Source organism: Danio aesculapii, chromosome 5 (genome assembly GCF_903798145.1).
Source record: "Danio aesculapii chromosome 5, fDanAes4.1, whole genome shotgun sequence".
In the NCBI taxonomy this organism is placed as follows: domain Eukaryota; kingdom Metazoa; phylum Chordata; class Actinopteri; order Cypriniformes; family Danionidae; genus Danio; species Danio aesculapii.
The window spans coordinates 63775898-63801896 of record NC_079439.1 but is presented as its reverse complement, the minus strand read 5'-3'; the positions used below and the strand labels follow the sequence as shown (position 1 = coordinate 63801896).

At 36.3% G+C, this 25999-nt stretch overlaps 2 protein-coding genes across 2 annotated transcripts in view; one reads left to right on the top strand and one right to left on the bottom strand.

Moving 5' to 3' along the window:
• The window catches only part of zswim7 (zinc finger, SWIM-type containing 7), a 220649-nt gene that overhangs the window by 53264 nt on the left and 141386 nt on the right, over positions 1–25999 (bottom strand). The window lies entirely within an intron of this gene.
• The window catches only part of specc1 (sperm antigen with calponin homology and coiled-coil domains 1), a 205140-nt gene that overhangs the window by 121900 nt on the left and 57241 nt on the right, over positions 1–25999 (top strand). The window contains exon 12 of the mRNA XM_056458667.1: positions 404–506. Coding sequence (XP_056314642.1) covers positions 404–506 — 103 coding nt within the window. The remainder of the gene's footprint in view (positions 1–403; positions 507–25999) is intronic.

Here is a 25999-nt window from a genome sequence, read left to right as displayed (position 1 = left end):
TCCCAGTGCAATGACCACAGAGTCATCTAATCTTCCCATGCAGAAAAAAACAAGACAATCTGATTATCTTTCATGTTGTTTCTCGCTCAGAGCAACGCCTCTGATGTACGTTCACATGTGTGTGAGGATTTTAGCAGTGCTTAAACACTAATAAAACAAAAGCAGTCAAGTCAGAGTCACGCACAATCTGTCGTTACATTCATTCTCCTGAATAGTTCATATTTTGTGTATATTTTCAGTGTTCCACTCTTTCGGTGCTATAATCGCATTTAGAAAATAACTATATGTTAGGACTGCATGTCACACACACTAAATGAATCTCAGTTCTCAGCCCCATGAGGTCTCACACACGTCCAGATGCAGTGTTAGTGACCGTATGTGTGTGTTTGTCCCCTGATGCTAGTGTGGAAAGAACAGACCCTCTGTCCGCTCTGGCGCGGGAGTATGGTGGATCTAAGAGGAACGCTCTACTGAAGTGGTGCCAGAAGAAAACAGAGGGCTATCCGGTAAGGAGCACAGGCCATAGGCTGTAAAAAATGACCCTTCTCTCTTCACTTATCGTCTTTCACTAAAGGTTTATTGTCATGACTGTTTAAATACAGCATTTCCACAGGAATGTGTATCTTCTGACATTGAACTGAAACACACTAATATGTAGAAAAAGAAAGTGTGATGTTCGAGAGATCAAATGATAATGAGTGTTTAGAGTTTGATGGCTGTTAGAGTTTGATGGCTTGAATAGTTGACTATCTTCAAGCTGTCATTGAAATGAGGTAAGTGGATGTTTATATACTGTCCAGCCCTCTAAACATCCGGCTTTTATATTAAAATGTGTCAGAAACACCACACAAAAATGACAGTTTGGTATGATCCTCAGTTTAAAGTATGTGTGTTAAAGTATGTTTATTAAATTAAACCCCGCCCCCTACTCAATATTCAATTTCAGTTGGAAACATGTCATCCTACTGATGACAAACAAATAAATCTAGGAGTGTCACATTTCTGTTCAAAACTCTGCACAAAATTCACAAGATTGCATTTGTTCAGTACACACGACCCAAAAATATAAGCCCTTGAAAAACTTGTTTACTAGTTGAGGAGAATTTAGCAAATATACTTACATTTACTATTATTCTTTTACCGCACATTTTCTGGTCTGACATCCAACATCTTTCTTTCTTGAAACAGATTTGGGTTTTAAAAATCTGCAATGAATAATTAAATAAATGCAATGTAAACGCTAAATAAGTGATTCTGTTCATGATCGGATTCATTTTGAGCATTTGATTTTACGTATCAAGTAATTCTTCAATTAGGGATGATGTTTGCTTTATTGGATTATTGCAGTAGTTTATAGTTTCAGCAGTACGTCAACTGGGTTTCCATCACTCTGTGTTAATGTACATTTTAAAGTACCACATTAGAAATGAGTGATGGAGTGTACACTCACCGGCCACTTTATTAGGTACACCTGTCCAACTGCTTGTTAATGCAAATTTCTAATCAGCCAATCACATAGGAGCAACTCAATGCATTAGGCATGTAGACATGGTCAAGACGATCTGCTGCAGTTTAAACCGGGCATCAGAATTGGAAAGAACGGTAATTTAAGTGTCTTTAAACGTGGCATGGTTGTGGGTGCCAGATGGGCTGGTCTGAGTATTTCAGAAACTGCTGATCTAGTGGAATTTTCATGCACAAACATCTCTCGGGTTTAAGGAGAATGGTCCAAAAAAGAGAAAATATCCAGTGAACGACAGTTCTGTGGGCACAAATGCCTTGTTGATGCCAGAGGAGATAGAAAGGCAATAGTAACTCAAATTCGGGAGATTCACACAGGATAATTCTTTCAACTGACTGAATGGGAGATTGGCATCATGGATGTGCAGCCAACAAATCTGCAGCAACTGCATGATGCTATCATGTAGACCAAAATCTCAGGAATATTTCCAGTACCTTGTTGAATCTATGCCATGACGAATTAAGACAGTTCTGAAGGCAAAAGGGGGTCCAACTCGGTACTAGTAAGGTGTACCTAAAAAAGTGGCCGGTGAGCGTATATATAAACATACAGTACTAACATAAAATCTTAGGTTATTAAAAACAGAAGTTCTAAAACTTTGTAGTCATTGTATTATAAGAAACATAAACAGTTTCTTGGGGATTCTAGCTTCCTCGGAAATACCTTCTGCATGCTACCAATAAGCATGTACTGCTTTGCCAAGAACAATTACAGCAAACAATGTGGGAACACTTCATTGGAAAAAGTTGGTTTGCAAATTGTCCCCACAAATGTGGATGTTTGTTATATAAATTGAGCTGGGTAAAGATAGCCTATCAGTAAAGGGCATCTTCCTCTGCCAGTAGTTTCACAGAAATCATTTTAAGCTCTGTTTTGTATTTTTGTCTAAATAGTAAGAGATTAGCCTTGCGAGATTAAAAAGGTCAAACATTTTTAATCATGTTTCAGATGTAATTATCCCAAAACTGAATAACGAACAAGTCAAATTGGCATTTGAGCCACGTTGGCTGTATCAGCCCGCGTTTGTGTTCCCAGAAACAAATAATATGTAACAAGGTACGTGCAATTGTGTGCGAGCAGATAATATTTCTACTGGTTCACTCAATGCTCTAATAGGCTGTATGAGGCCCATCAAACCCTTAGGGGACCAGACCTAGGTCTCCTCCATTGTCATGTGTGAGAGGAAGATTAGCACTAACACGCTTACCTTCCATATTAGCCTCTGCTGGTAAACAAAACACTGAAAGGGGCCCTCATGCTTTCTCCTACTGCCCCTTTCATCATATTTTTGCTTAATACTGGAAAAAAGGAGCCTGTTCACTTGGTTTGTATTGATGTTTTAAGCACCCAATACCATGTACAGAGGATAAACCGATTTGGCAAAGACGGAGAAACTCCAGGCAGCGCTGTGCTTCTTTAGTCCTTTGGTTTGCAGGGATACATTCAGCTTTTTTTCAATCCGCTGGCCTTAACCACTCTAAAATAATTAGCTTTCTGCGGCTGGAATGCAATAAGAGGCTTAAACTAATAGTTGTGGATTTTAGCATTGTAATCAATTAGGCTTCTGGGTGTTATAAAATGTAAATTTTTCTGTGTGGTCAGTGCTTAAATCTGGACATGGAGTCTGATTATTTGTTTGTGCCAGTTCCAAACATTTGGGTGTGCTAGCAATTACATTTAAGAGGGATTTTTGTATTCGCATGCAACCCACATTCCTCTGCTTAAGGGGAAACAACCAATGAATCTCATTAAAGCTGTGTATGAAAACATACAGAACTAATAATAATGCTTCAGCATATCAAGACATTTTTGACAATTTCACTTTGTAGGAAGAGTTGTTGCCGGTGTTCATGTTTCAACAAAAAAGCTTCAAAAAGACCTTGTGAATTTGGTGTGGAGGAACTTGACTTGCCTGCACAGAGTCCTGACCTCAACCTGATTGAATAGCTTTAAGTGGAGACAGCCTCTTCCAATATCAATGCCTGACCTCAAAACTGAGCTTCTAGGATGGTCAAAAATTCCTACAGACGCAATCTTAAACCTTATGGGAAGCCTTCCTAGAAGACTTAAAGCAGGGGTGTCCAAACTCGGTCCTGGAGGGCCGGTGTCCTGCAGATTTTAGCTCCAACTTGCCTCAACACACCTGCACGGATGTTTCTAGAAAGCCTAGTAAGTGCTTGATTAGCTAGCCCAGGTGTGTCTGATTGGGGTTGGAACTAAACTTTGCAGGACACCGGCCCTCCAGGACCGAGCTTGGACATGCCTGACTTAAAGTGATTATAGCTGCAAAAAAAAACAAATTAAACCCTTCGGATAAAGATTGGGATTATTAAATTAAAGTTCATGAGCATGTAACAATGTCCCAGACGTCCCAATACTTTCAGCAATATAGTGTATACAGTTTGTACAGTACTGTAAACAAACATGCGCACTTATTTCAATTCAGCCTATTTCTGAGACATTTTTTGCATTGTAATGAAAATTAAGCACCTTTTCATTTCCATTATTAATTGCTTCTATTCTTATTTGATTGAAATGAATAGAGAAATAATAGCATATAATTGTGCATGTGATGTAAATGTTGTTGAATGTTAACTTTAATCACTTTTTTCACACCTGAGTTTCTTTAATGTTTTTACTATTTGGAATGCATCAATATAAAGTTTCTTTGTTTCTTTGAGTCGTTTTATGTTGCACACTATAGCCGAGATAATTTAAGCATACATTTTTTTTTTCCTTTTCTGCAAATATCTGATGTTCTGATTCTCAAATATGCAAGACAGGGTTCCCATGCTTTCACAAGCAGCAGATTCAAGGACTTTTTAAAGCACCATTAATTTAAATCAAGTGACTTTGTTTTCACACCCCAGCATATGTAGTGCCAAAAAAGTGGCATTTCACTTATACTTAAAAGTTACATTAAAATAGAGTAATTTTTAAAAATTATGGCCGTTTTAAAAAGTCATGCTCAAAGAATTTGTAAATAAATGTGTTTAGTTCTGGTATTATCGAAATGCAGTTTCTGAAATATTGATAAGAATGTACATTATTTGTCAGTTTAAGATGAAACTTTAAGATTTTTAATTTATGAATTTCTCTGTTATTTTTCATTCTGTTTTTGACAATTGAGTACAATTATTGAAATAAAACCATAAACAAATCGAATTCAAGCATTTTCAAGGAACTGTGTTAGTTTTTATGTACTTTCAAGGCCTTAAATCCATATGTCTGAAATGCAAGTTCATTTAAGAAGTATGGGGACCCTGATAAAAACACATATTTTGTTGTTAAAACAGCTTAATAATGATCATATTATTTGATCTATAATGGGCACTGCCATGTTAGCCCACAGTGCAGTGGAGAGATTAGAGCTGATAAATAAAAGTGGCTGTCTAATGGGGTATATGCACAGATATTTACATAAGATGTCGCCTACGCTGTTGTTGTCTATTGGAAGAAACACGTCAATAGAGCCGCCAGATCTATCATCTGGAGTTTTCCCGGTGGTCAGTATGCAATTATTTGATAAAATTACGAAAATTATCATTTTACATCACTTTGCTGTATCAATGGATAAGTGACCGCAAGGGCATTGCCAACAAAGAGCTTGTGCACACCCCCTCTCCTGCTTTCACTTCTCATTGACAGAGGGAGCGATTTGTTTGTGAATGAATCCCCGTTATGAACGACTCGTTTACTTAGCCGATAATAATACAAGTTTCTAGCGCCGCAGCATCTTGTTGTCAAATTTCATTTACCTTGTTTGCTTATTTTATTCAATTAAACTAGCATAAGCCTAGTATATAGTGTGAGTTGGTGCTACTTTGCCTTATGGTCAGTGGAGTAACAGATTGTATTATCATCGATAATTTAGCACAAAAGTTTGTTACAAACAAAAATGTAAAAAACAAAACGTACTTATGAAATGTTCTGCCTTTATGCTTTAATTTCTTTGTTTGCTCGTTACTACACTAAAGTCCAACATCTTCAGACTGGCTTGAGTCTTGACTAGTGCGGTTGATGTCATTTGTTCTGGGAGCACTGTACTAATGTGGCAGCGCTATTGGCGCATGCTGAGGGTCCATATGCGATATCTAGTGTATATATATCTATGGTATGTGCAGAGTTAGTGTTTTTCAGCCAATGATAAACTTCCGGAAGCTTAATGTGACTATTTTCAATTTCATTACGATCTTTTTACAGCATCGATGTTGTAATGTGATTAATACATTCAGTTAAATAGACTTAAGCATTCATTTAGCTGTTCAAGCGTAAAACGAGATGAAAAACCATGTAACCTATAGCGTCGTCAGGATCAGCAGACGAGTGCAAAAACTCCATTGAAAATGCTGGGAAATAATAATTTAATGCAGTGCTTCTTGTCTGATCTGAGACCCACTTTATAATGTATGTCTATCAGTCAGCGAAGATCAGTGATCTGTAAAGAAATCAGACTTTAAACATGGCAATGCTGCGCTCAAGCTGGCTGGCCGAAACTAAAAGCCTGTGTGCATATACCCCATTAGGAGAAGAACCGAATAAAGATTCTAATTACCTACTGTAAAGCGAGTAACTGATGTAAATAATATACATTGTCTGTTTGTGTTTAAAATTATTATCTCCATAGACATCAGTGTCAAACATCAGACATAATCACGGGAAAGCAGATTTAAATATAGCAGCTGATTTACTGAACATTCTAGTAATCACACCACTGTGATCGTATACTTCATAGACCAGACTAGACTGATTAAACGGTTGTAATGACACGCATCCAAAGGGTTGAAGTCCATATTTATTTTGTCAGTGTTCATAGTTATTCTTTAGATCAGGAGTGCCCAAACTATTTTGTTTAAAGGGTTAAAAACCAAATATCATCGAGAGTCGTTGGGCGAAGGTGAATATACCAAACTATATTACATTAAAGTTGCTATGGGTAATTTTCTCATTTATTTAATAATATTTCAAAATAAATTCAAAGCATTCATTTAAATCGTATTAACTAATGCAGTATAACTTTTTAAATGATAACTTACTGCAATAAAAACATTGTAACACAGTGGAGTTCAAAGCTGAATACACTAGTCAAGCAGACTCTGCCTTTATCTGGATTTCCTCACCAAAGTCTTCATTGTCAGGTGACAGTATGTACATTTAAACAAAATCTGATTCATTTACTCCATTTATTTGAAACATTTAATTATTTCAGTTTCACTTTTAACAATAAAACAAACACAAAGGGTTGCATTCAATTTGAATTGACAATCTCGAAACCATTCCCACCATTCTCCCTCTCATCTCAAATGGGATGGTGGGCCAAATCAAAGGTTGCCATGGGCCAACTTTGGCCTGTGGGCGCTAGTTTGGGCATCTCTGCTTTAGATGAATAATCTGTTACATTTATTTTCAGTGGATTAACTTGTTTTGGCAATCTTCAATCAAAGTCTGAGAATTTGTTCCAATGTTTGGATAAATGGTCCTTCTTTGTTGCCGTCAGTTTGACGACTTCAGCCATAATGGTCAACCATGCTCCTCTTACTGTTAGTTTGCTATGGGAGAAAAGTCCTTACTCAATATTCATTTTCAGTTGGAAGTATATCAACATACTGAAACAAATCTCAGCAACTTCTGATTCACACAGACTTTAAAATTATATAAGAAATACAAAGCTAATTGTACATTTCAAAGCTATTTTCTTTTAAGGTTGCGCTAGATTACTTAATTAAAAACAGGAAAAAAGGCAGACATGTCTTTGAGGGATTTAAGTCATGACCATGACACTTTTTCCACCTCTTGATAGTTCGCAGGTCTGCATTTATCAATTTATTCATAATGTCCAGCACAGAGAGCGATTGTGTTGATGAGAACAGCAATGGCCACGGGCCTCTTCTCACTTTGCAGATCTGAGAAAAGGTTAGCTCAAGAACACACTCCAAATTGAGCTTAATATGGGCTGCGGAAAAGGTCAAGGAGGGCTACTGGTCCACTATGTCATAAGAGACATCAGCTGTGAAAGCGAGAGAGCAACTAATTACCCACTAACACGCTAAGATCGACAGCGTTGTCACCTGTGAACACACACACACGCTGCTGCTATTCTCCCCTTCCTCAATTCTTGTTTAAACTTTGCTACCCCTCCGTCCATTTACATCACAATTACTCATAGCCTTCTGCCACCGGCTATTTCCGGCAAATGAATGTTAATAATAATGTACTGACCTCAGTCAAATCACTTTGTTGGCTGTTCAGAGCATAGGTGAACTGTGTTAACCCTTACTAATAGTGTATGAAGGTTGAGAAAACATTCATTTAGCTACGCTCCCATTTACATGGGGATAAGCCTCATTAAAAGAGGTATTAACAGTACGACACTATGAGTATTGACTGGCACACAAACACGCACAGCCCTTTTCTCCTGCACCATTCTGATGAGGTGTCAGGAGACTGGCTGCTTTATTGTTCTCATTTGTCTTGGCCATCCATGGCCAATGTCTGACCCCCACACTCTGTTTATATGGGTTTATACTGTTCCCCAACAACTATGTTTAGGTTTACAGTATATTATTTCATTTAAAAAACAAACAAATAAAAAAAAAACACTGTTTATTTCTACCACATGATTGTGATTAACATTTTTAAAAATGTAAATAAAAAAATGACATTGATTATACTATCTTAAAATACATTAATAACAAACTAATATTGTTTAGACTATTTTACAGTGTCTGTGTTATGGTATTACTATACATTTAAGTAAAAGTTTTGAAACAAATACATTAGTTTTTGTAAAGTATTAATGTGTTTAGGGTTGGGATGAAGATTACTTGCATGAAATTATGCATAATTTACTTTTAGTACTATAGTAAGTAAAGTGTTATCCATTACTTTATTATAAGTATTGTTACTATTAGTAATGGTATTCTATAAATGTTCATTATTGAATTATTATCTTAATTGCAATAAAACGTTTTGTACATTGTACGTAAAGGTCTTTGGGTTTGGCTTATGAGCAATAGCCATGCGATGTGACTGCATATCGGCACTGGTGGGAGGCATGCCTTAGTCCCACAAGTGCTGATATACAGCTGTATTGTACTTCTACAAGTGTGATATTGCATTTATACAACAGTTTGACGGCATAATTGTGTATATAAAAAAGAAAATCAAACATGGAGAGTCTAAAAACCGTTTTGTATGAAGAACTATTTTCTTCCGCCATTCATTCACATCTGCACCTGACATCAAAACAGCAGAACTGTTACTAATTCACCAACGTCTCTTTAGAGCTAGTATTTGAATGTGATTGTGATTTTGCTCACATTTTAAGATTATAAGGCTGAACGGCATGAAATGCCATCAGTATACAGAGATTTCCCAGTATTTCTCTTTTGCGATCATGAGATCACAAAAATTAACCCCGAAAAAGCCAAAGCAGCACAAACACTAACTGATTACTGTTGTGTTTGTGATAAGGAAAAACGCTAAACACATGCAGGCATTTCTTCTCTCTTTCTTTTTACTGAACTAGTCTGCAATGAAAACAGGAGATTCAATAGAAGCAAACAGATGGCCAACCAAAAAGCAACTCAGGGTTATATGAAGAGTGGGCAAAACAAAATACAAACATTCCTGATAAGTGAGTTCCATTTCGCACTCAATACTCTACAGCACTATAACATACAAAAGAGAGAGATCGACTTAGAAAGTCACTCAACAATTTTGTAGTGTTTTGATCAGGTTTAGTGTGAAAATACGCCAATCTTTTCTACACCAAGAGCTTATAATGCTGTCTCTATCACCATCTTGTGGAAGGACAATGTCAACCGTCTTTGCTCTGCTCAATAACAGACTGATGGATGCCGATGCACTGTATCTCAGAAATGATAAATATTTAAAAATAGGCACTATCCTTATAAATAAACTGCATAGTTGCAGTCTAAACAGCTACATTCTCACCTAAAAAAGCCTCAAAAGTACATTATGTCGTCCAACAGCTGCACTATTTGTCAAACTGTAGTGAGTTTATTGATCTGCTGTCACTCTATGTAGGCAAAGTAATACGCAAGGGTGAAGAGGCTGTACAAGTGCTGATATTGCAGAATATATATATATATATATGTGTGTGTGTGTGTGTGTGTGTGTGTGTGTGTGTGTGTATATATATATATATATATGTATATATGTTATATATATACATATAATATATATATAGATATGTATATGTATTATATATGTATATATATGTATGTATATATATTGTATATGTATATATATATGTATATATATATATGTATAATATATAGTTATATATATATATGTATATATAATATATGTGTATATATATATAATATTATATATATATATATATATGTATATATATATATATATATATCTATATATATGTATATATATATATATATATATATATATATATATATATGTATGTATATATATATATATATATATATATATATATATATATATATAATATATGTAGTATATATATATGTATTGTATATATATATATGTATATATATATGTATATATATATATATATATATATAATATATTATATATATATATATGTATATATATGTATATAATATGTATATATATGTATATATATATATATATGTTATATATATATATAATATTATATATGTGTATATATATATATATATATATATATATTATATATTATAATATATATATATATATATATATATATATATATATATATGTATGTATATATATATATATATGTATATATCTATATAGATATATATATAATATTATATATATAATATAAATATATATATATATATATGTATATATTATGATATATATATGTATATATATATGTATATAATATATATATATATCTATATATATATATATATATATATTATATATATATATATATAATTATATATATATATATATATATATGTGTGTAAATGGTTTTATTTTTACTCAGCTTTGATCACTTTTGGCATATCTATTTTACATATTGTGCCAATTTTTTTTTTTTTAGAAATGTAGCAAATGTATATACTGTATGATGTTTCATGACATAACTCTTAATAGAAGCCCCAGTTCAAATGCCAGCAGATTTGAAGTAAAAGAAAACAAACTTTTTTCCTCTTCATCAATAGAAGCAGCATGAAATAATTATGAATGAACAACATGTGCCTAGTGTAATTACCGAAGACTTTCAGCTACAAAATGATGTCAATAAAACAATGTCACCTAGCATTACATGTACCTCGAGCAAGTTATTGAGTATCCACAGCTAGATTAGTTTATCTAGGTCAAAAGATTTCTCTAAAAATGTGCATATATCAGACTATGTTCACTGTATTTTAATAAACCTGTTAGTGATCGTATTAGTAATATTTAATAAATATTTTACAAAAGTTATGACTTAATAAAAAATATATAATTTACTGGGTAAATTATATTTTTTCAACTGCAAATGAGGGGAAACTAGATTTCGATCTCTGTAAAAACGTCTAATGTGGCTTTTCAGTGTCTGCAGTGAATACAAATTTGCGTGTTGATTATTAGATCTAAATATAAATGGCAATTGATGCATTGCAAGCCCCGCCCCTATTTCTCTTTGCATGACAAGTTTTCAGTACCAGCCATGCCGATCGATTTGTGCCCTCTACAGGGAAATAGTGAATCTTTTCTGGAAAATGACACAGATTTCAGACAAAAGCAAACATAAAGGGGTATATTCAGGATTTGAGAGTATAACATGAAGTAAAACAAGCTAAACAAAAAAGGATTGAAGCTACAAGTATTATATAAGTAATATAAGATTAGTTCATCTGTGTCAAATTAATTGACAGTTAATGGTGATTTGTTTACACAAATTATCCATTTCATTCATTTCCCTAGCTTTCGGGAAAGGATGAAATTGTATATCGCCCTGTATTTGTTACAAGTTCACAACATTGAGATTGACTTTCAGTTTTTAAGAAAATGTATTCAGTAAATGGTGAAGAAAAAGAAAGCAATTTTATGTTTAGTTTTCACATTGCTGGAAATCCACTGTAGTCTGGATGGTTGGATACTCAGATAGTTCAATGGTTATTAGATGGATTGATGGATCCTCATAGGTCAATGGTTATTAGATGGATGGATCTTCAGAGAGTCCACTGGTTATTGGATGGATAGATGGATGGATCCTCAGGTAGTTCGATGGTTATTGGATGGATGGATCCTCATAGGTCAATGGTTATTGGATGGATGGATCCTCATAGGTCAATGGTTATTGGATGGATGGATCCTCATAGGTCAATGGTTATTAGATGGATGGATCCTCAGATAGTCCACTGGATGGATGGATGGATGGATGGATGGATGGATGGATGGATGGATGGATGGATGGATGGATGGATGGATGGATGGATGGATGGATGGATGGATGGATGGATGGATGGATGGAGGGATCCTCAGATAGTTCGATTGTTATTAGATGGATGGATGGATCCTTAGATAGTTCAATGGTTATTGGATGGATGGGTCCTCAGACAGTTCAGTGATTATTGGATGGATGGATAGATGGATTCTCAGATAGTTTAATGGTTATTGGATGATGGATTCTCAGATAGTTCAATGGTTGATATTCTAAAATAGTTCAATGGTTGATGAATGGATGGATGGACATGTAAATGGGTGGATGGTTTGGCTCAAAAGGTAAATGCATGGATGGATAGTTTGAATAAACAATTTTAATTGAGATATGGATGAAGGAATCCTCAAGTAGTTTATTGGATGGATGAATGGATCCTCAGTTCAATGGTTATTGGATGGATGGATAGATCCTCAGATCAGACTTTCAGCAGTGACATTTAAACTACACTGAACGGAACTAAGCTGAACTTCAACTCTGAAATATGGACTTCACTAGAACTATGTTAAGCTGCTTTGACACAATCTCCATTGTAAAAGCGCTATATAAATAAACATGGATTGAATTGAGTTATTGCATGGATGTATCCTCAGGTAGTCAACTGGTTATTGGATGGTTGGATGGATCCTCAGAAAGGTCACTGGTTATTGGATGGATGCTCAGGTAGTTCACTGGTTATTGGATGGATGCTCAGGTAGTTCACTGGTTATTGGATGGATGGATCCCCCAATAGTTCAATGGTTGATGGATGAATGGATATGTAAATGGGTGGATGGTTTGACCCAAAAGATAAATGCATGGATGGATGAATAGATCCTCGGGTAGTTCACTGGTTATTGGATGGATAAATGATAATGGATGGATGAATGATAAAGGATCCTCAGATAGTTCAATAGTTACTGGATGTATGAATGGATCCTCAGATAGTTTAATGGTTACTGGATGGACGGATCCTCAGAATGTTCAATGGTTGATGGATGAATGGATATAAATGTAAATGAGTGGATTATTTGGCTCAAAAGATAAATGCATGGATGGATAGTTTGGATGGAATTGACATGTGGATGCATGAATGGATCCTCAGGTAGTTCACTGGTTATTGGATGGATCCTCAGGTATTTGACTGGTTATTGGATGGATGGATGGATGGAACCCTTAAAAAGTTCACTGAATATTTGGTGGATGGATGGATGGATGGATGGATGGATCCTCAGAAAGTTCACTGATTATTTGATGGATAGATTGATCCTCAGGTAGTTCACTGTTTATTGGATGGATGGATGGATGGATCCATTCAGTATGATCCAAAGAAGGTCATACTTGGGTCATGCTAGTTAGTAGTATTTCCTCATTTGTCCTAATGTCAGCAGACTGTGGTGAAACAGCAGGCTAATTATCGCAGGATGTCCTTTTAATGAGTTATTCCCTGGTCTCCCATAACTACATGGCTAATGCTTCTCCAGTCCATTTAAAGTGCCTTCAAAAGTGTTTCAGAAAAAAAACAACATCACTTTCCTGCATATGTTTTCCTTCATCCCAGAAATGCGTCAGGTACAATTTGACCGGAAACATCCCATAGGAAAGAATCACAACTGAGCATCGCCGTACATCTGTATGCTCGTGGCCCGTGCTGTCTCCAAGGTTACGGTGATACTAATCCTAATTTAAATAACCAGAGAAGCGCTTCGCTCGTATACACGTGTCTCTCGAGCAGCCATAATGTTATGTGCCTCTAGAGGTTGTGACACTCGCGGGCCCTGAGGACTTGTTGGTACGTGTGAAGGCTATGCTGCACGTAGGCCACGTTGAAATGTCAGCCACCGAGAAAGGAATTGATCATGGAGCACTCTTAATAATGTAGTGCTGGACACAGTTAGTGTGAATGATGGAAACTTAATGAGCACACACCAGAGATGTTTGTGGTCGGCGCTAATGAATCATCCACACAAACCACTGTTTATAAAGGAGCAATTGTCGTTTAGTTTCACCTCGCCGCATGTTGTTTGGAATTAAAGGTTCTGTTTGGGTTATTTTTAGCATCCTGTTCTGTTTGCTCTATTGTGCACAGAGTACTGAGCTGCGCACTTGAAGGTGTACGCCGGTCATTGATTGGGAATGGATGTGGCTGATGGAGTTTTCATGTTTCCTGTGGCTGGCTCTAGGATTCAGTGCTGCTCTGGTGGTATTGACAGCAGTTGTGGCGTGTCGATGATTGCTATTGTCCTTTGCGGAAAAGCCTTCTAGAGGGTGTGAAGCACTTATTGTATATTAGTTCTTTTGTCCGAAAATGTGTCATTTGAGCTTTGAATTGACTGAATGGTCTTTTTTGCACTAGACCCACTTAGGCCTGCATGATTAATCTTGCCTAAACCGAAATTGTGATTTGAAGGGGTGAAGCTTTCTTTTAAAGAAAAATTGTTCTGTTCATCAAGGTGGCATTTTTTAAATGTAAAAAAAATATTAAAGTGTTAAATATTTATTAAAATTCTAAATAACTGCTTTCTTATTGTATGTAGTTTCAAATAAAATTATTACTACAGTAATTATTGCTTTTATTACTATAACCATTCATAATAATATATTATTAATTATTATGTTTTTAATAATAATAATAACAGAAAGGAAACTTATAATTGATATAAGAGCAATTTCTGAAGTATCATGTGACTCTGACGACTGGGGTAATAAAGCTGAAAATTCAATTTTAAAATCACTGGAATAAATGATTAAATTAAATGATAAACTACTTTTGAACAGTTATTTTATTTTACAATTTGTACTGTATTTTTGATGAAATAAATGCAGCCTTGCTGAGCAGGAGTAGCTTATTTTAAAACATTTAAAAATCCTACTGACCCCAAACTTTTAACCGGTAGTGTATGTGACTTTCTTCTTTCAAAATAACACAAGTAGTTTCGCATTTTATTCTGCTTTTCCTTGGTTTATAATGGTGTTGGATAGTGGCTATATATTTGAAGCATTCAACAGTGCATACATCTATCGTAAAACTAACCTATATGCAGTAAAGTGACAAATTACAAATGCTCAAATTACTGTAATTTTACTAAGTAGATTTAGAAACGTGTACGTTTAGTTTCACTTAAACACATTTTTACTGCTGTATCGGTACTTATCGCCACTATTTTTCTGTGGTGATTGGCTAAAGTAGAATAAATCCTGTGATTCCCGTCCAATCAAATTGTAAAATCGCATCATATAGAACAGGAGTGGCCAAAATTTTTCTTATAAAGGGCCAAAAACCAGACTTGATTGAGGGCTGTGGGCTGAAGTAGAATATAGTAAACCATATTACATTAAATTTGCCATGTGTAATTTTGTAATTTATTTGCTAATATTTAAAAATAGATAAAAAATGTTGCTTTAAAACATTAATTAATGATGCAGTAATTTTTTTTTACATTTTATAATGAATTTGTTATATTAAAAACATAAACAATGCTATTTATAACACAATGGAGTTCAATGCTGAATACACTAGTCGAGCTGCTGTTGTCTTTGCCTTGATTTGCTTGACGATGTCTTGTTCATTGTCCTCTGTCAAGTGACAGTATTTACATTTTAAAAGTCTGATTCATTTACAACATTTAATTTTAGTTGCTTTTTTTGTAGCCCTCTCTTTTGTAAACAAAGAAGCAAAAGGTTACGTTAAACTGGAAATAATGACCTCTGTCAAAGGCATTCGACCCCAACCAACTCCCTATCATTCTCACTCTCTTTTCAGATATGCAGCATGGGCCAACTTTGGCCCGCGGGCCCTACTTTGGGCACCTCTGATATAGAACAAATTAAAGACACAGAAGACGCAAAAATACATAAAAAAAATTGACACAAAATGGTTGACTGAGAGATTAGACAAGACTACACCGATGAGAAAATGATGGATGCCCACTGTATGATGACTGAAATGGCCTTAAATACACAAAAGAATGTTACGTTTTCACACACAGACACAAATTGCATGTAAACATATCAACCTTTCACAGTGTAATACTCACTACTCTGGAGTACTTTTAAAAGGGTTACTTTATACTCATACTTAATATATTTACAACAGATACTTTTATTCTACTTGCACCGCATTTTAGGGTAAGTACAGGTTATGATTTTTCAATACTCAATACATTTTCCACCACTGCCTATATGCCACTAGGGGATTAAAGCAATTTTATGAAGTGAATTGATGTTTTATTTTTACAAGTAGGCACTGTTGCCTCACAGCAAGAAGGTTGCTGGTTCTAGTCCCGGCTGGTTGGCATTTCTGTGTGGAGTTTGCATGTTCTCCATGTAAGTTTCCTCTGAGTGCTCCGGTGTCCCCCACAGTCCAAAGACATTGTTTCCCAGTACTGGGTTGCAGCTGGAAGGGCATCCACTGCATAAAAACATACGCTGGATAAGTTGGCGGTTCATTCCGTGTGGTGACCCCTGATAAATAAGGGACTAAGCCAAAGCAAAATGAATAAATAATTTTAATTATTACCTCAAATCTCTAACTTCTGGTGGCTGCCTAATGCACGTTCTCTATTGTATTACACACTTACATAAGATGCATTTGTCTCTGAAGAGTAAGGGTAATATACTGTATAATGTTAACAAGACTAGTTTTCTTGTTCGTCATAGTCTTCTGTGGTAAACAAACTGTGTGGTAAGTGGTTGCTCAGGTAAGAGGCATTTTATTCCTGGAGCTTCTGCTACAAATGCATTTTATGTCATACTGTATGCAAAGCAGGGGTCAGTCAAGAAGTTGTTAAAAATGTGCATTCTGTAGCTGCCGGAAGTCAGGGATTTGAGTTTTTGATTTCATTCATTCTCCTTTAGCTTAGTCTCTGATTTATCAGAGGTCGCCACTATTCCAGCATATGTTTCAAGTAGCAGATGCCCTTCCAGCCGCAAGCCAGTAATGGGAAACAGCCATACACTCTCACATTCACACATGCACTCATACACTACGGCCAATTTAGTTTATTTAAATCACCTATCTAGTGCATGTCTCTGGACTGTGGGTGAAACCGGAGCACCCAGAGGAAACCCATGCCGACACGGGGAGAACATGCAACTCCACACAAAAATGCCAACTGGCCCAGCTGCGAACTGAACCAGTGATCTTCTTGCTGTGAGGCGACAGTGCTAACCACTAAGCCACCGTGCTGACCAGTTTAGATTTAGTAATTAGATATATTTTTGTCCCAAAAAACACATTGAATCCCTTCATAAAAAAACCCCTATGGATTACTTATGTACTTTTGGAAGCTTTAAAAATGGCCACTACCTAACACCATTACTCCACTTGGAAGAACAGGATAAAATGTAAAAATTCCCTGACTGTGTTCGTCTGAGAGAAGAAATGAATATACACTTAGAATGCCTTGAGGGTGACTAAATTATAACAATAATAATAAAGTATTCCTTTAATATAGTGTTCACGAGAACAAGATGAGATATTCACACAGTATTTTGTAAATAATACACAATAAAAAAAAGAGAAAGATTTTAATTTATTGCAGTTATTGAGAACAAGATGAGAATAACATATTATTTTGTAAATAATACACAATAAAAAAAAAAAGATTTTAATTTATTGCAGTTATTGATTACCTGCTAGTTGTGCAGAAGCGATTGTACAGTATGATGTTGAAATGCACTCTGCTGTTTGAGTACAAATCATTTCATGACATGCCATTATGATACACTTGACCAAGCTGTGTTCAGTCAATTATCTACATTTTTATGCACAGATAAACCTTCTGGACAGCAACCAATCTGGCTTGAAAAGCAAACAATCAACCAAGACCTCACATCTTTCTGGGCAGCTTCTAAATGATCACTTGTCATCTTGCTGGTTCTGTCCACTTTTGACACACTTAACCAGCAGATCCTTCTGTTAACCCTTATGACAAAAAGTATTTCAACAGTTCTAAACCAATTTACTTATTTTAAAAAACTAAGCATCACAAGATAACAAAATATAAAATAAAAAACAGACATTTAAGCCAAAAGTATGTGAAGATAAAAGTCTTTTAGATAAAACAAAGAACAAAGATTGACATTAAATAATAGACAAATAATATATATATATTTTTTTCAGGTACAGTAGGTGTATTTCAAAGTAACATTTAGGAAGTTTAATTAACAAATGTAAAAATTAGGTCTAAATGTTTTGTTATTATATTAACATTAAAGGCATATACTACCTGACAAAAGTCTTGTCGTGGATCCCAGTTGTAAAAGCAACAAATAATAACTTGACTTCTAGCTGATTATTTGTAAATGTGTCAGAAGGTAGATTTTTTTTTTGATGAATCATCTGTTGAACTGCATCTCAATCATCACAAATACTGCAGAAGACCTACTGGAACCCACATGGACCCAAGATTTTCAGAGAAATCAGTAAAGTTTGTTGAAGCAAAAATCATGGTTTGGGGTCACATTCAGTATGGGGGCGTGCGAGAGATCTGCAGAGTGGATGGCAACATCAACAGCCTGAGGGATCAAGACATTTGTGCTGCCCATTAAATTACAAACCACAGTCGAGGGCAAATTTTTCAGCAGGATAGCACTCCTTCTCATACTTCAGCCTCCACATCAAAGTTCCTGAAAGCAGAGAAGGTCAAGGTGCTCCAGGATTGGCCAGCCCAGTCACCAGACATGAACATTATTGAGCATTTCTGAATCCAAAGAATCTTGATGAACTCTGGGAGTCCTGGAAGAACGCTTTCTTTGCCATTCCAGATGACTTTATTAAGTTATTTTAGTCATTGCAGAGATGGATGCAGTCATCCAAGCTCATGGGAGTCATACACAACCATGACTTTATATCCTATTCTGTACATTATTTCTGTTAAGTGACAAGACTTGTGCCTAAGCAGAGTCAGACCTTAATGTCCTATTTAAATGCTTAAAAATCAAGGCAGATCATATTTTATTTTGATAAAATAAGCGTAATCTAGAGGCCTTTACCTCATAAAAGCCACTTCTGACACCAAATGATCAACTAGAAGTCAAGTTATTATTTGTTGTTCCTTAAATGTGGATAGGCGAAAAGACTTTTGTCAGGTAGTGTAGAGGACCCAAAATGAAAATTGTCAATTTACTCACTCTCAAACGTTTAAAATGTTTATTAGTTTATTACCTTGCTATTAGCTACTTGGGTGCCTCAAAGCTCAATCTTTGGACCACTTCACTTTTCTATCAACATCTGTCATTCAGACACATGGCTTCCAGTCACCAAGAAGAGCTAAGCATTGAGTAGGCTGATGCCACTCTACATCTCATTCCAGCTTGTGGATCTGACCATAGTGTCCACATCACAGCCTTCTTGACAGATCTTTCATGCTGGATGAAGCACTATCAGCGTCAACTCAACCATAACATATCAGTATGGACCAAAATCTCTGAGGAATATTTCCAGTATCTTGTTGAATCTATGCCAGGAAGGATTAAGGCAGTGCAGAGGACAAAATGGGTTGTAACCCGATATTAGTGAGGTGTACCTAATAAAGTGGCCGGTGAGTGTATATGCCAACTCACTTGCGTCAAGCACACTCAGAAATAATTAAATAAATAATATATGTAAATAAGGCTATGTTTGCATAACAATGATGTAGCCTAAAGTTTTTCCCTTGCGTTTAGAAAGTTACTGTTATGATGCATCTCAGCGGTCCTTTGTAATGTGAAATCCAAACCCTTGAGCAACAACACTACCACGCCGCCTTTAATATACACCTCCCTAAACATGTACTGGACGTGCATGGCAGCAACATTTTCAAAGATTCTCGTTTTCATGTGAACACAACAACAGTGGCGTTTTGAAAAACTTCCACCTTGTAACCTGCTCCCAGATTTAAGCATTTTCAGTTTCAAAAACGCAGTTGTCATGTAAACAAACTGGCAAAAGTCATACAAAGTTTCCAGTTTTTGGCTGAAAACATTGTGTAAATTGCCCTAAATCTCTTAATTCCAAAGATCTGATCCACACACAAATAGAAATTAAAGCTTGTTGTCAATCAACCCGGACAGTCCTTTAATTTTGAAACTCCAATCTTCAAAACTATTTTCCTCAAAATCTTTTTTCTGATTTTGGACTTTCTTTGAAGTACTTTATTTAGGTCAGCTGCATGTTTTCAGAAAAATCCTAAAAAAAAAAACAGAGCTGGAGCTGTTTGTTCAGGATAGAGACAATGAGGAATGAAAACAGGGGGTCGGCTGGTGCTTTTAAAGAGAGGAATCAGCTGGGCCTGCGCTCCGCGACCTTCCATCCGCCCGTCTGCATCGCTCTCATTCTCTCAAACAAACAAAAACAGTACTGCTCCATCCACAAGAGGCTGCTTCAGACATGAAGAATGACTTGAGGATGCAGGAAAAAAATGTGACATATTCCTCCAGGAATAGGGGAAAAAGAGGGGAAGTGGTGGCCTTTTCTTCTATATCTCTCGGCCTGTCTTTCTATCTGTCTCACACAGGCACACTTACGCCTGGCTTGATCCTTGAAGGATAGATATAATTGAAAACAAGCACTCAGATGTCCTTACAGTGCTTAGAGTGTCAAAGACAGTTGTATTTTTCCGATATTACTCCTATACACTAAAAAAACAAATGCTTACACTTCAAATGTTGGAAATATTAGCATTATTGTCTCTTCTGCTGCATCAGTTTGATCAAAAACATAATAAAACAGTAATATTGTGGCTTATTATTTTAAATTAAATGACCTGTTTTCTATTTTAACATATTTTAAAATGTTATTTATTCCTGTGATTCCTGAAAGCATGCGTCTGTGACCGAAATGCGACCTCTGGTGGACAGTAGCAGACTCCAAAATGAGACGCAGATTCACATGAGGTGGTTATTAATTAGCAAATAATATAAATATCATGAACGTAAACATTAGGTGAGCAAGTTACATTGTATTCCCGTGTCCTAACAAAATGCTATCTGACGAGATTTGCAGTGATAAGCACGACAGAAACTTAAATGCAGCCATTCAGAAGCACAGAATAGTGCACTTACTGCACTCCAATGAAATTGTAAGATTTTTAATCTAATTGATACATATTAAACCTCGTTAACATTATTAATGCTAAATGACTGCTGAATACAAGATTAAATACATGCTAAATCACTGATATGTGTTGGTTTGCACAGTCACAGAACTGAAGTTTAATTTCAAACATTTTTTTTTTTGGATTTTCAAGATCTGAGGTGAACTATCTGCTGCTGCTTTCAGTAGTATGGCAATAAATGTCATGAAAATGGCATTCAAACTCACATTGTTAGTATTTAACACTGAATAAAGCACATGAGGTGTACCTGAGGTGATCATTGTCAGTTTATCCTGTTGTTCAGCTGCAAGAAATTGAAGCAATTTCTAAAATATAAATTTCAGGTGTTGGTTAGAACAAAAACTCTTTTTAATATGGAAAATATTCCTTCTGTGCCGTTGCTTTTATTTAGAACATGACTTAAATCAGCCTTTAGGCTCGACAATCAGGCACACTGATGTTGATGTTGTCAATCTGGCAGCCTGCGCTTGTGTGTTTTGAAAAAGGTGTGCAATACCTAGTTCAACCACTGTGTATCAAATTTACATACTGCACCTTTAACCATCATTCCTCAATCTAATAATCCTTATATGCTGATTTGCTGCTCTACTGTGATTATCATTATTGGTGTTTAATCATTATTGATGGTTCTTCTGTCAATTTTTTGTGGAATCCATGATACATTTCATTTTCCAGGAATCCTTTGGGGACAGAAACCTAAAAATAACAGAATTTGCTCAAAATTTGAATTCTGAGTAATTGCTTAAAACTGATTTATTGTTTACAACGCAATCTCATTTGATTTATTGTTTACAGCACATTCTCGATTCGTATAATCTCATTCATGTGTAATTCAGTATGATTTGCTCATCCCCAAATGACAGTTGTGTTTAAACCCGTACATTTTTATACAAATTTGCCACATAACTTGCAGAACGTAAAATAGTTAAGTTTCCTTGTGAGATCAGGCTGATTGTTTAACATTTGTTTCAAATGTATTTCCCAGTCAAATCTTTTGCACATTTGTAAACTTTACTCTTTACTGTCAGTTTAGATCAGTTTAATGTGCCCTAAAAAGTTTGTAATTTTAAATGGTGATGTATCATGTTTTCTCCTAAATAATTCTCGATTCATTGAATATAAAATGATTCTGAACATACTCAATGACTGATTTCAAAAAGTTCAGCTTTGCTATTACAGGAATAAATCCCACAGAGACAGAGAAAATATATAAATAATTAAGCAAAAACAATGAGTTATAATGTTAATATTGTATTTTTGATCAAATAGGTAAAGCTTCATTGAGCAAACCTAAAAACATTCATTCATTCTCCTTCGGCTTAGTCTCTGATTTATCAGAGATCGCCACAGTGGAATGAACCGCCAACTATTCCAGCATACGTTTTACATAGTGGATGTCCAGCTGCTTCCAAAACACACTCGCATTCACACACACACACTCATACACTACAACCAATTTAGTTTATCCAATTCACCTTTAGGGCATGTTTTTGGACTGTGGGGGATACCGGAGCACCAGAGGAAACCCACGTGAACGCAGGGAGAACATGCAAACTCCACACGGAAATGTAACTGACTCAGCCAAGACTCAAACCAGTGATCTTTTTGCTGTGAGTCAACAGTGCTAACCACTGAGCCACCATGCCAACAACCTTAAACTTAATATTTTAAGTTTTTATGCTTACTTTAAAAACTTCTGTTGTAAATTTAACAAAGAAATGGAAGATAACATATTTCTATATTAAATGCTGACATCATCGTCCAGATAATTAGAGGAATTATGAGTTAAATATTTGAGTTTAGACTGAAAATTGACTTTACCTTAAAAACTGTCAAATCTGAGAACAATCTGAGTCATTGAGATCTTTTTGAGAAGAAAACACGTCATATAATCTCCATTTGACTCTTTGTTTAACATTTATGCTTTCTAAGAAAAAGAAATGAGATGTTACAGAGTTCTCATTTGTGTTATTTCTTTCCTACTGTGCGTGATCAGATTGTTCACTTTGATCCAGAAATATCAGACCAAACAATGCCTGAAAACACTGTACTTCCCGTCCCGCTGCTTTTCTCAGTGCACAGCTCTAGCGGTCTCAAAATACAACAAAAGCAGCGCTCTTGAATAATACAGCTTCCTACGCGTCTTCAAGAGCCATTTTTGGCGCTTTATGCAATGTTCACTGGTTTCCTCACCTCCTCAATGTGGTTGAGCTGCGTCTGGAGAGGTCAGACAGACCACACTATTTGAGGAGCTCTGACCCCGTCAGCTCAGCTTTATTTGTGTCTCGACTCTCTGATTCATCACACAGCCCACTCTTACCTCAGCTTTGTTCGTCACCTGCATTTATTGTCTTTAACCAAAACCCATCTAAATATAGGCAAAGGGAATGCAGATGGCTGCTTAAGCAATACAAATATGCATGACTCTCTTCTGTGGTCCACACTAGGAGTGTCACACACAATAAAAGTCAATAAGAACAGATGGTGCTGAGAAGCAAAAAAGCACTATGGAAGTAGGCTGCTAATTTGTGGAGTCATATTATTGCTTTATGGGAAGAGAAAGAGCAATGTGGTGGGTTTTTTTATTCACTTGATGACACTGGTGCTTCAATAGGAACATTTTCAGCCGATTAAATGCTCTTTTAGTTGTACAGTTTGATTCCTGAATTGTTCAAATGTGGCCATGTTATTACTATGTTTCATAAAGAAACTCTAATCTCACACAGTAAAATCACAGCTAAAGGAAATGTATTTTCTGAACAGAACAACATTTCTATAGGGATGCACAACATAACTCCCCTCCCAGACGCTATGCAGTGCCACTGATGCGATCCAAGACCAGCGACGAGATGATCCCCAAGGTTTCCATAATCCTGGACCAGGCCGCATCCTGAGCAGCTGCTGTGGTGGTCATGGAGGAGTGAAGAGCATGAGACTGATTCCTGTGACGCTCCAGGGACTGACGGGTCTCGCTAAAGTCCAGTTTCTTCAGCGCCTAGACTGCAGCTCTGCACAAGACGTTTGGCCATAGGAGAAATGGTCATGCCCAACTGAGCCTGGTTTCTCTTGAGGTTTTTTAATTCTTCACTTATGCCAATTGGTGAAGTTTTTTCCTCGTCGCTGTCGCCATTGGCTTGCATGGTTCGGGATCTGTAGAGTTGCGCTTCGATGGATTGGCTCTGGCAATGGCTTCAAATGCAAACACTGCCATCTACCTCATATGGAAAACTGTGTCCATATGCCATGCCAACAGAGCTGTGTATTAACAAGGGATGTAACGATTCACCGTCAGCCAGTTGAAAATGGATTCAAATATGTGACGATTCAATCAGGTAGAAATGTTGCGACACAAGCTGTGTTTACAGGCCCAAACTCACTTTACCTGCACATCAGCGGCGAGCAAGAGGTAGGGCAGCAGAGTAAAATGACAGTGGTGAAGTGCGCCAGACAAAACACAAACTCTGTGCAAATAGTGCAAACAGACGTTTACCTACATCATTGTAGGCTGATTTATACTTCTGCGTCCAGCATTCGCGTATGCTCCGCCTCAGCCTTCATTTAGCTGCCTAGCCATCGCCATGGCTGACACTGAATTGCACCTCTCAAAAAATGTAAGTACACATCGCAGCGTCACATAGCGCTAGCTCTGTGATTGGTTAGCTTGGTATCACTGATGAGTGTGGGACCGAGACCCACGCAATCTCGTTGGAGTGACTGTTTACAAGTGTCGAGTCCTGTGAAGGAGCTCCAGGTGGAAAGTTTTGTTTTGTGTTCACCATATGATTAAAGTTGTTGCACGTTCGCCAGTTCCCACCTCTGAATGAGCGAGTTTGAGCCACTTGTACATTAAGTAGAGTTCAGAAAAACAAAACACCAGCAAAGAAACGACACAAACATGAAAACCTGCTGCCAGCTAGTGTTTCAGATGTGTTATTGCAGAGCAACACAAACAGCACGCAGAACTATAAATGCACGGCTATGCGCAAGGCAGGCTCTGTGGGTCACGCCAATCACTTGACACACAAGTGTAAACCAGCCTTAAGGGCGTACTCACACTAGTCACAGTTCCCTTGAACTGTGGCAGAGTGTAATTGTCCCCCCTTCCGTCTCCCCCAACGGCCTACACTCACGCTGCATTTTGCCTTATAAACGGAGCATGCTTACATCAATAATGAGACTGTTCAGTTTTACAGGAAGAAAAGCGCTCTCGTTCAGTACAGTAGACATTGCTTTAGTTATATCCTTTTAGTCGTTTGGGATGCAGTGACACACAGTCAAATATTTTGCGGAACAGATCCACCACTGGTTCGGATAGCATAGTGCGAGTGCACCCTAACAGAACAATGAACATGATGCACATAAACCATCGGCACAGTGAAAAACTACTGTCACAGACGTCTATATGAAAAAACTATTAATAAGCCAAACCACGCGGAGAGGATAATTTGCAGCTCCGCTTTCTCCGACAAGTGCTACGGAGATCACACGGTGCATCAGTGTTTTCATAGCGAAAGCTTGAAGATGTTTTCCAGACTGAAAGAGAAAGTTGTTCTTTACAGAAGCAGGTATTACATTAGTTTTACTCTCTCCTTTTCAAATTAGTTTATGCATAATTTAATAATTTATTATTATTGAATATTTCAAATGATTTAAGATGATCTCTTCCTAAGTGTATCACACTGATGCTTATACTAAGTAATATTAATTATTCACCTTCATAACCATGTTCAACTCCTGTCTCTATCCTACTATATAATTAGCCATTTTATAATCAGTTTTTTATGCCAGTGGCCAGTCCCCTGGAGCAGAGGGCCTAATTTAATGAGTCTTCTTTAGTTCGTATTATTGTTTTTTTTTTTTTTTTGTTGTTGTTTGTTTGTTTTTAAAATAGCAATTTAGTTATGGCAGAAAATATATTATTTTGCAGAGAAACGTGCAGCATTTAGGAAAAAAATGAAAGGGTTCTTCAGCTTACATTTG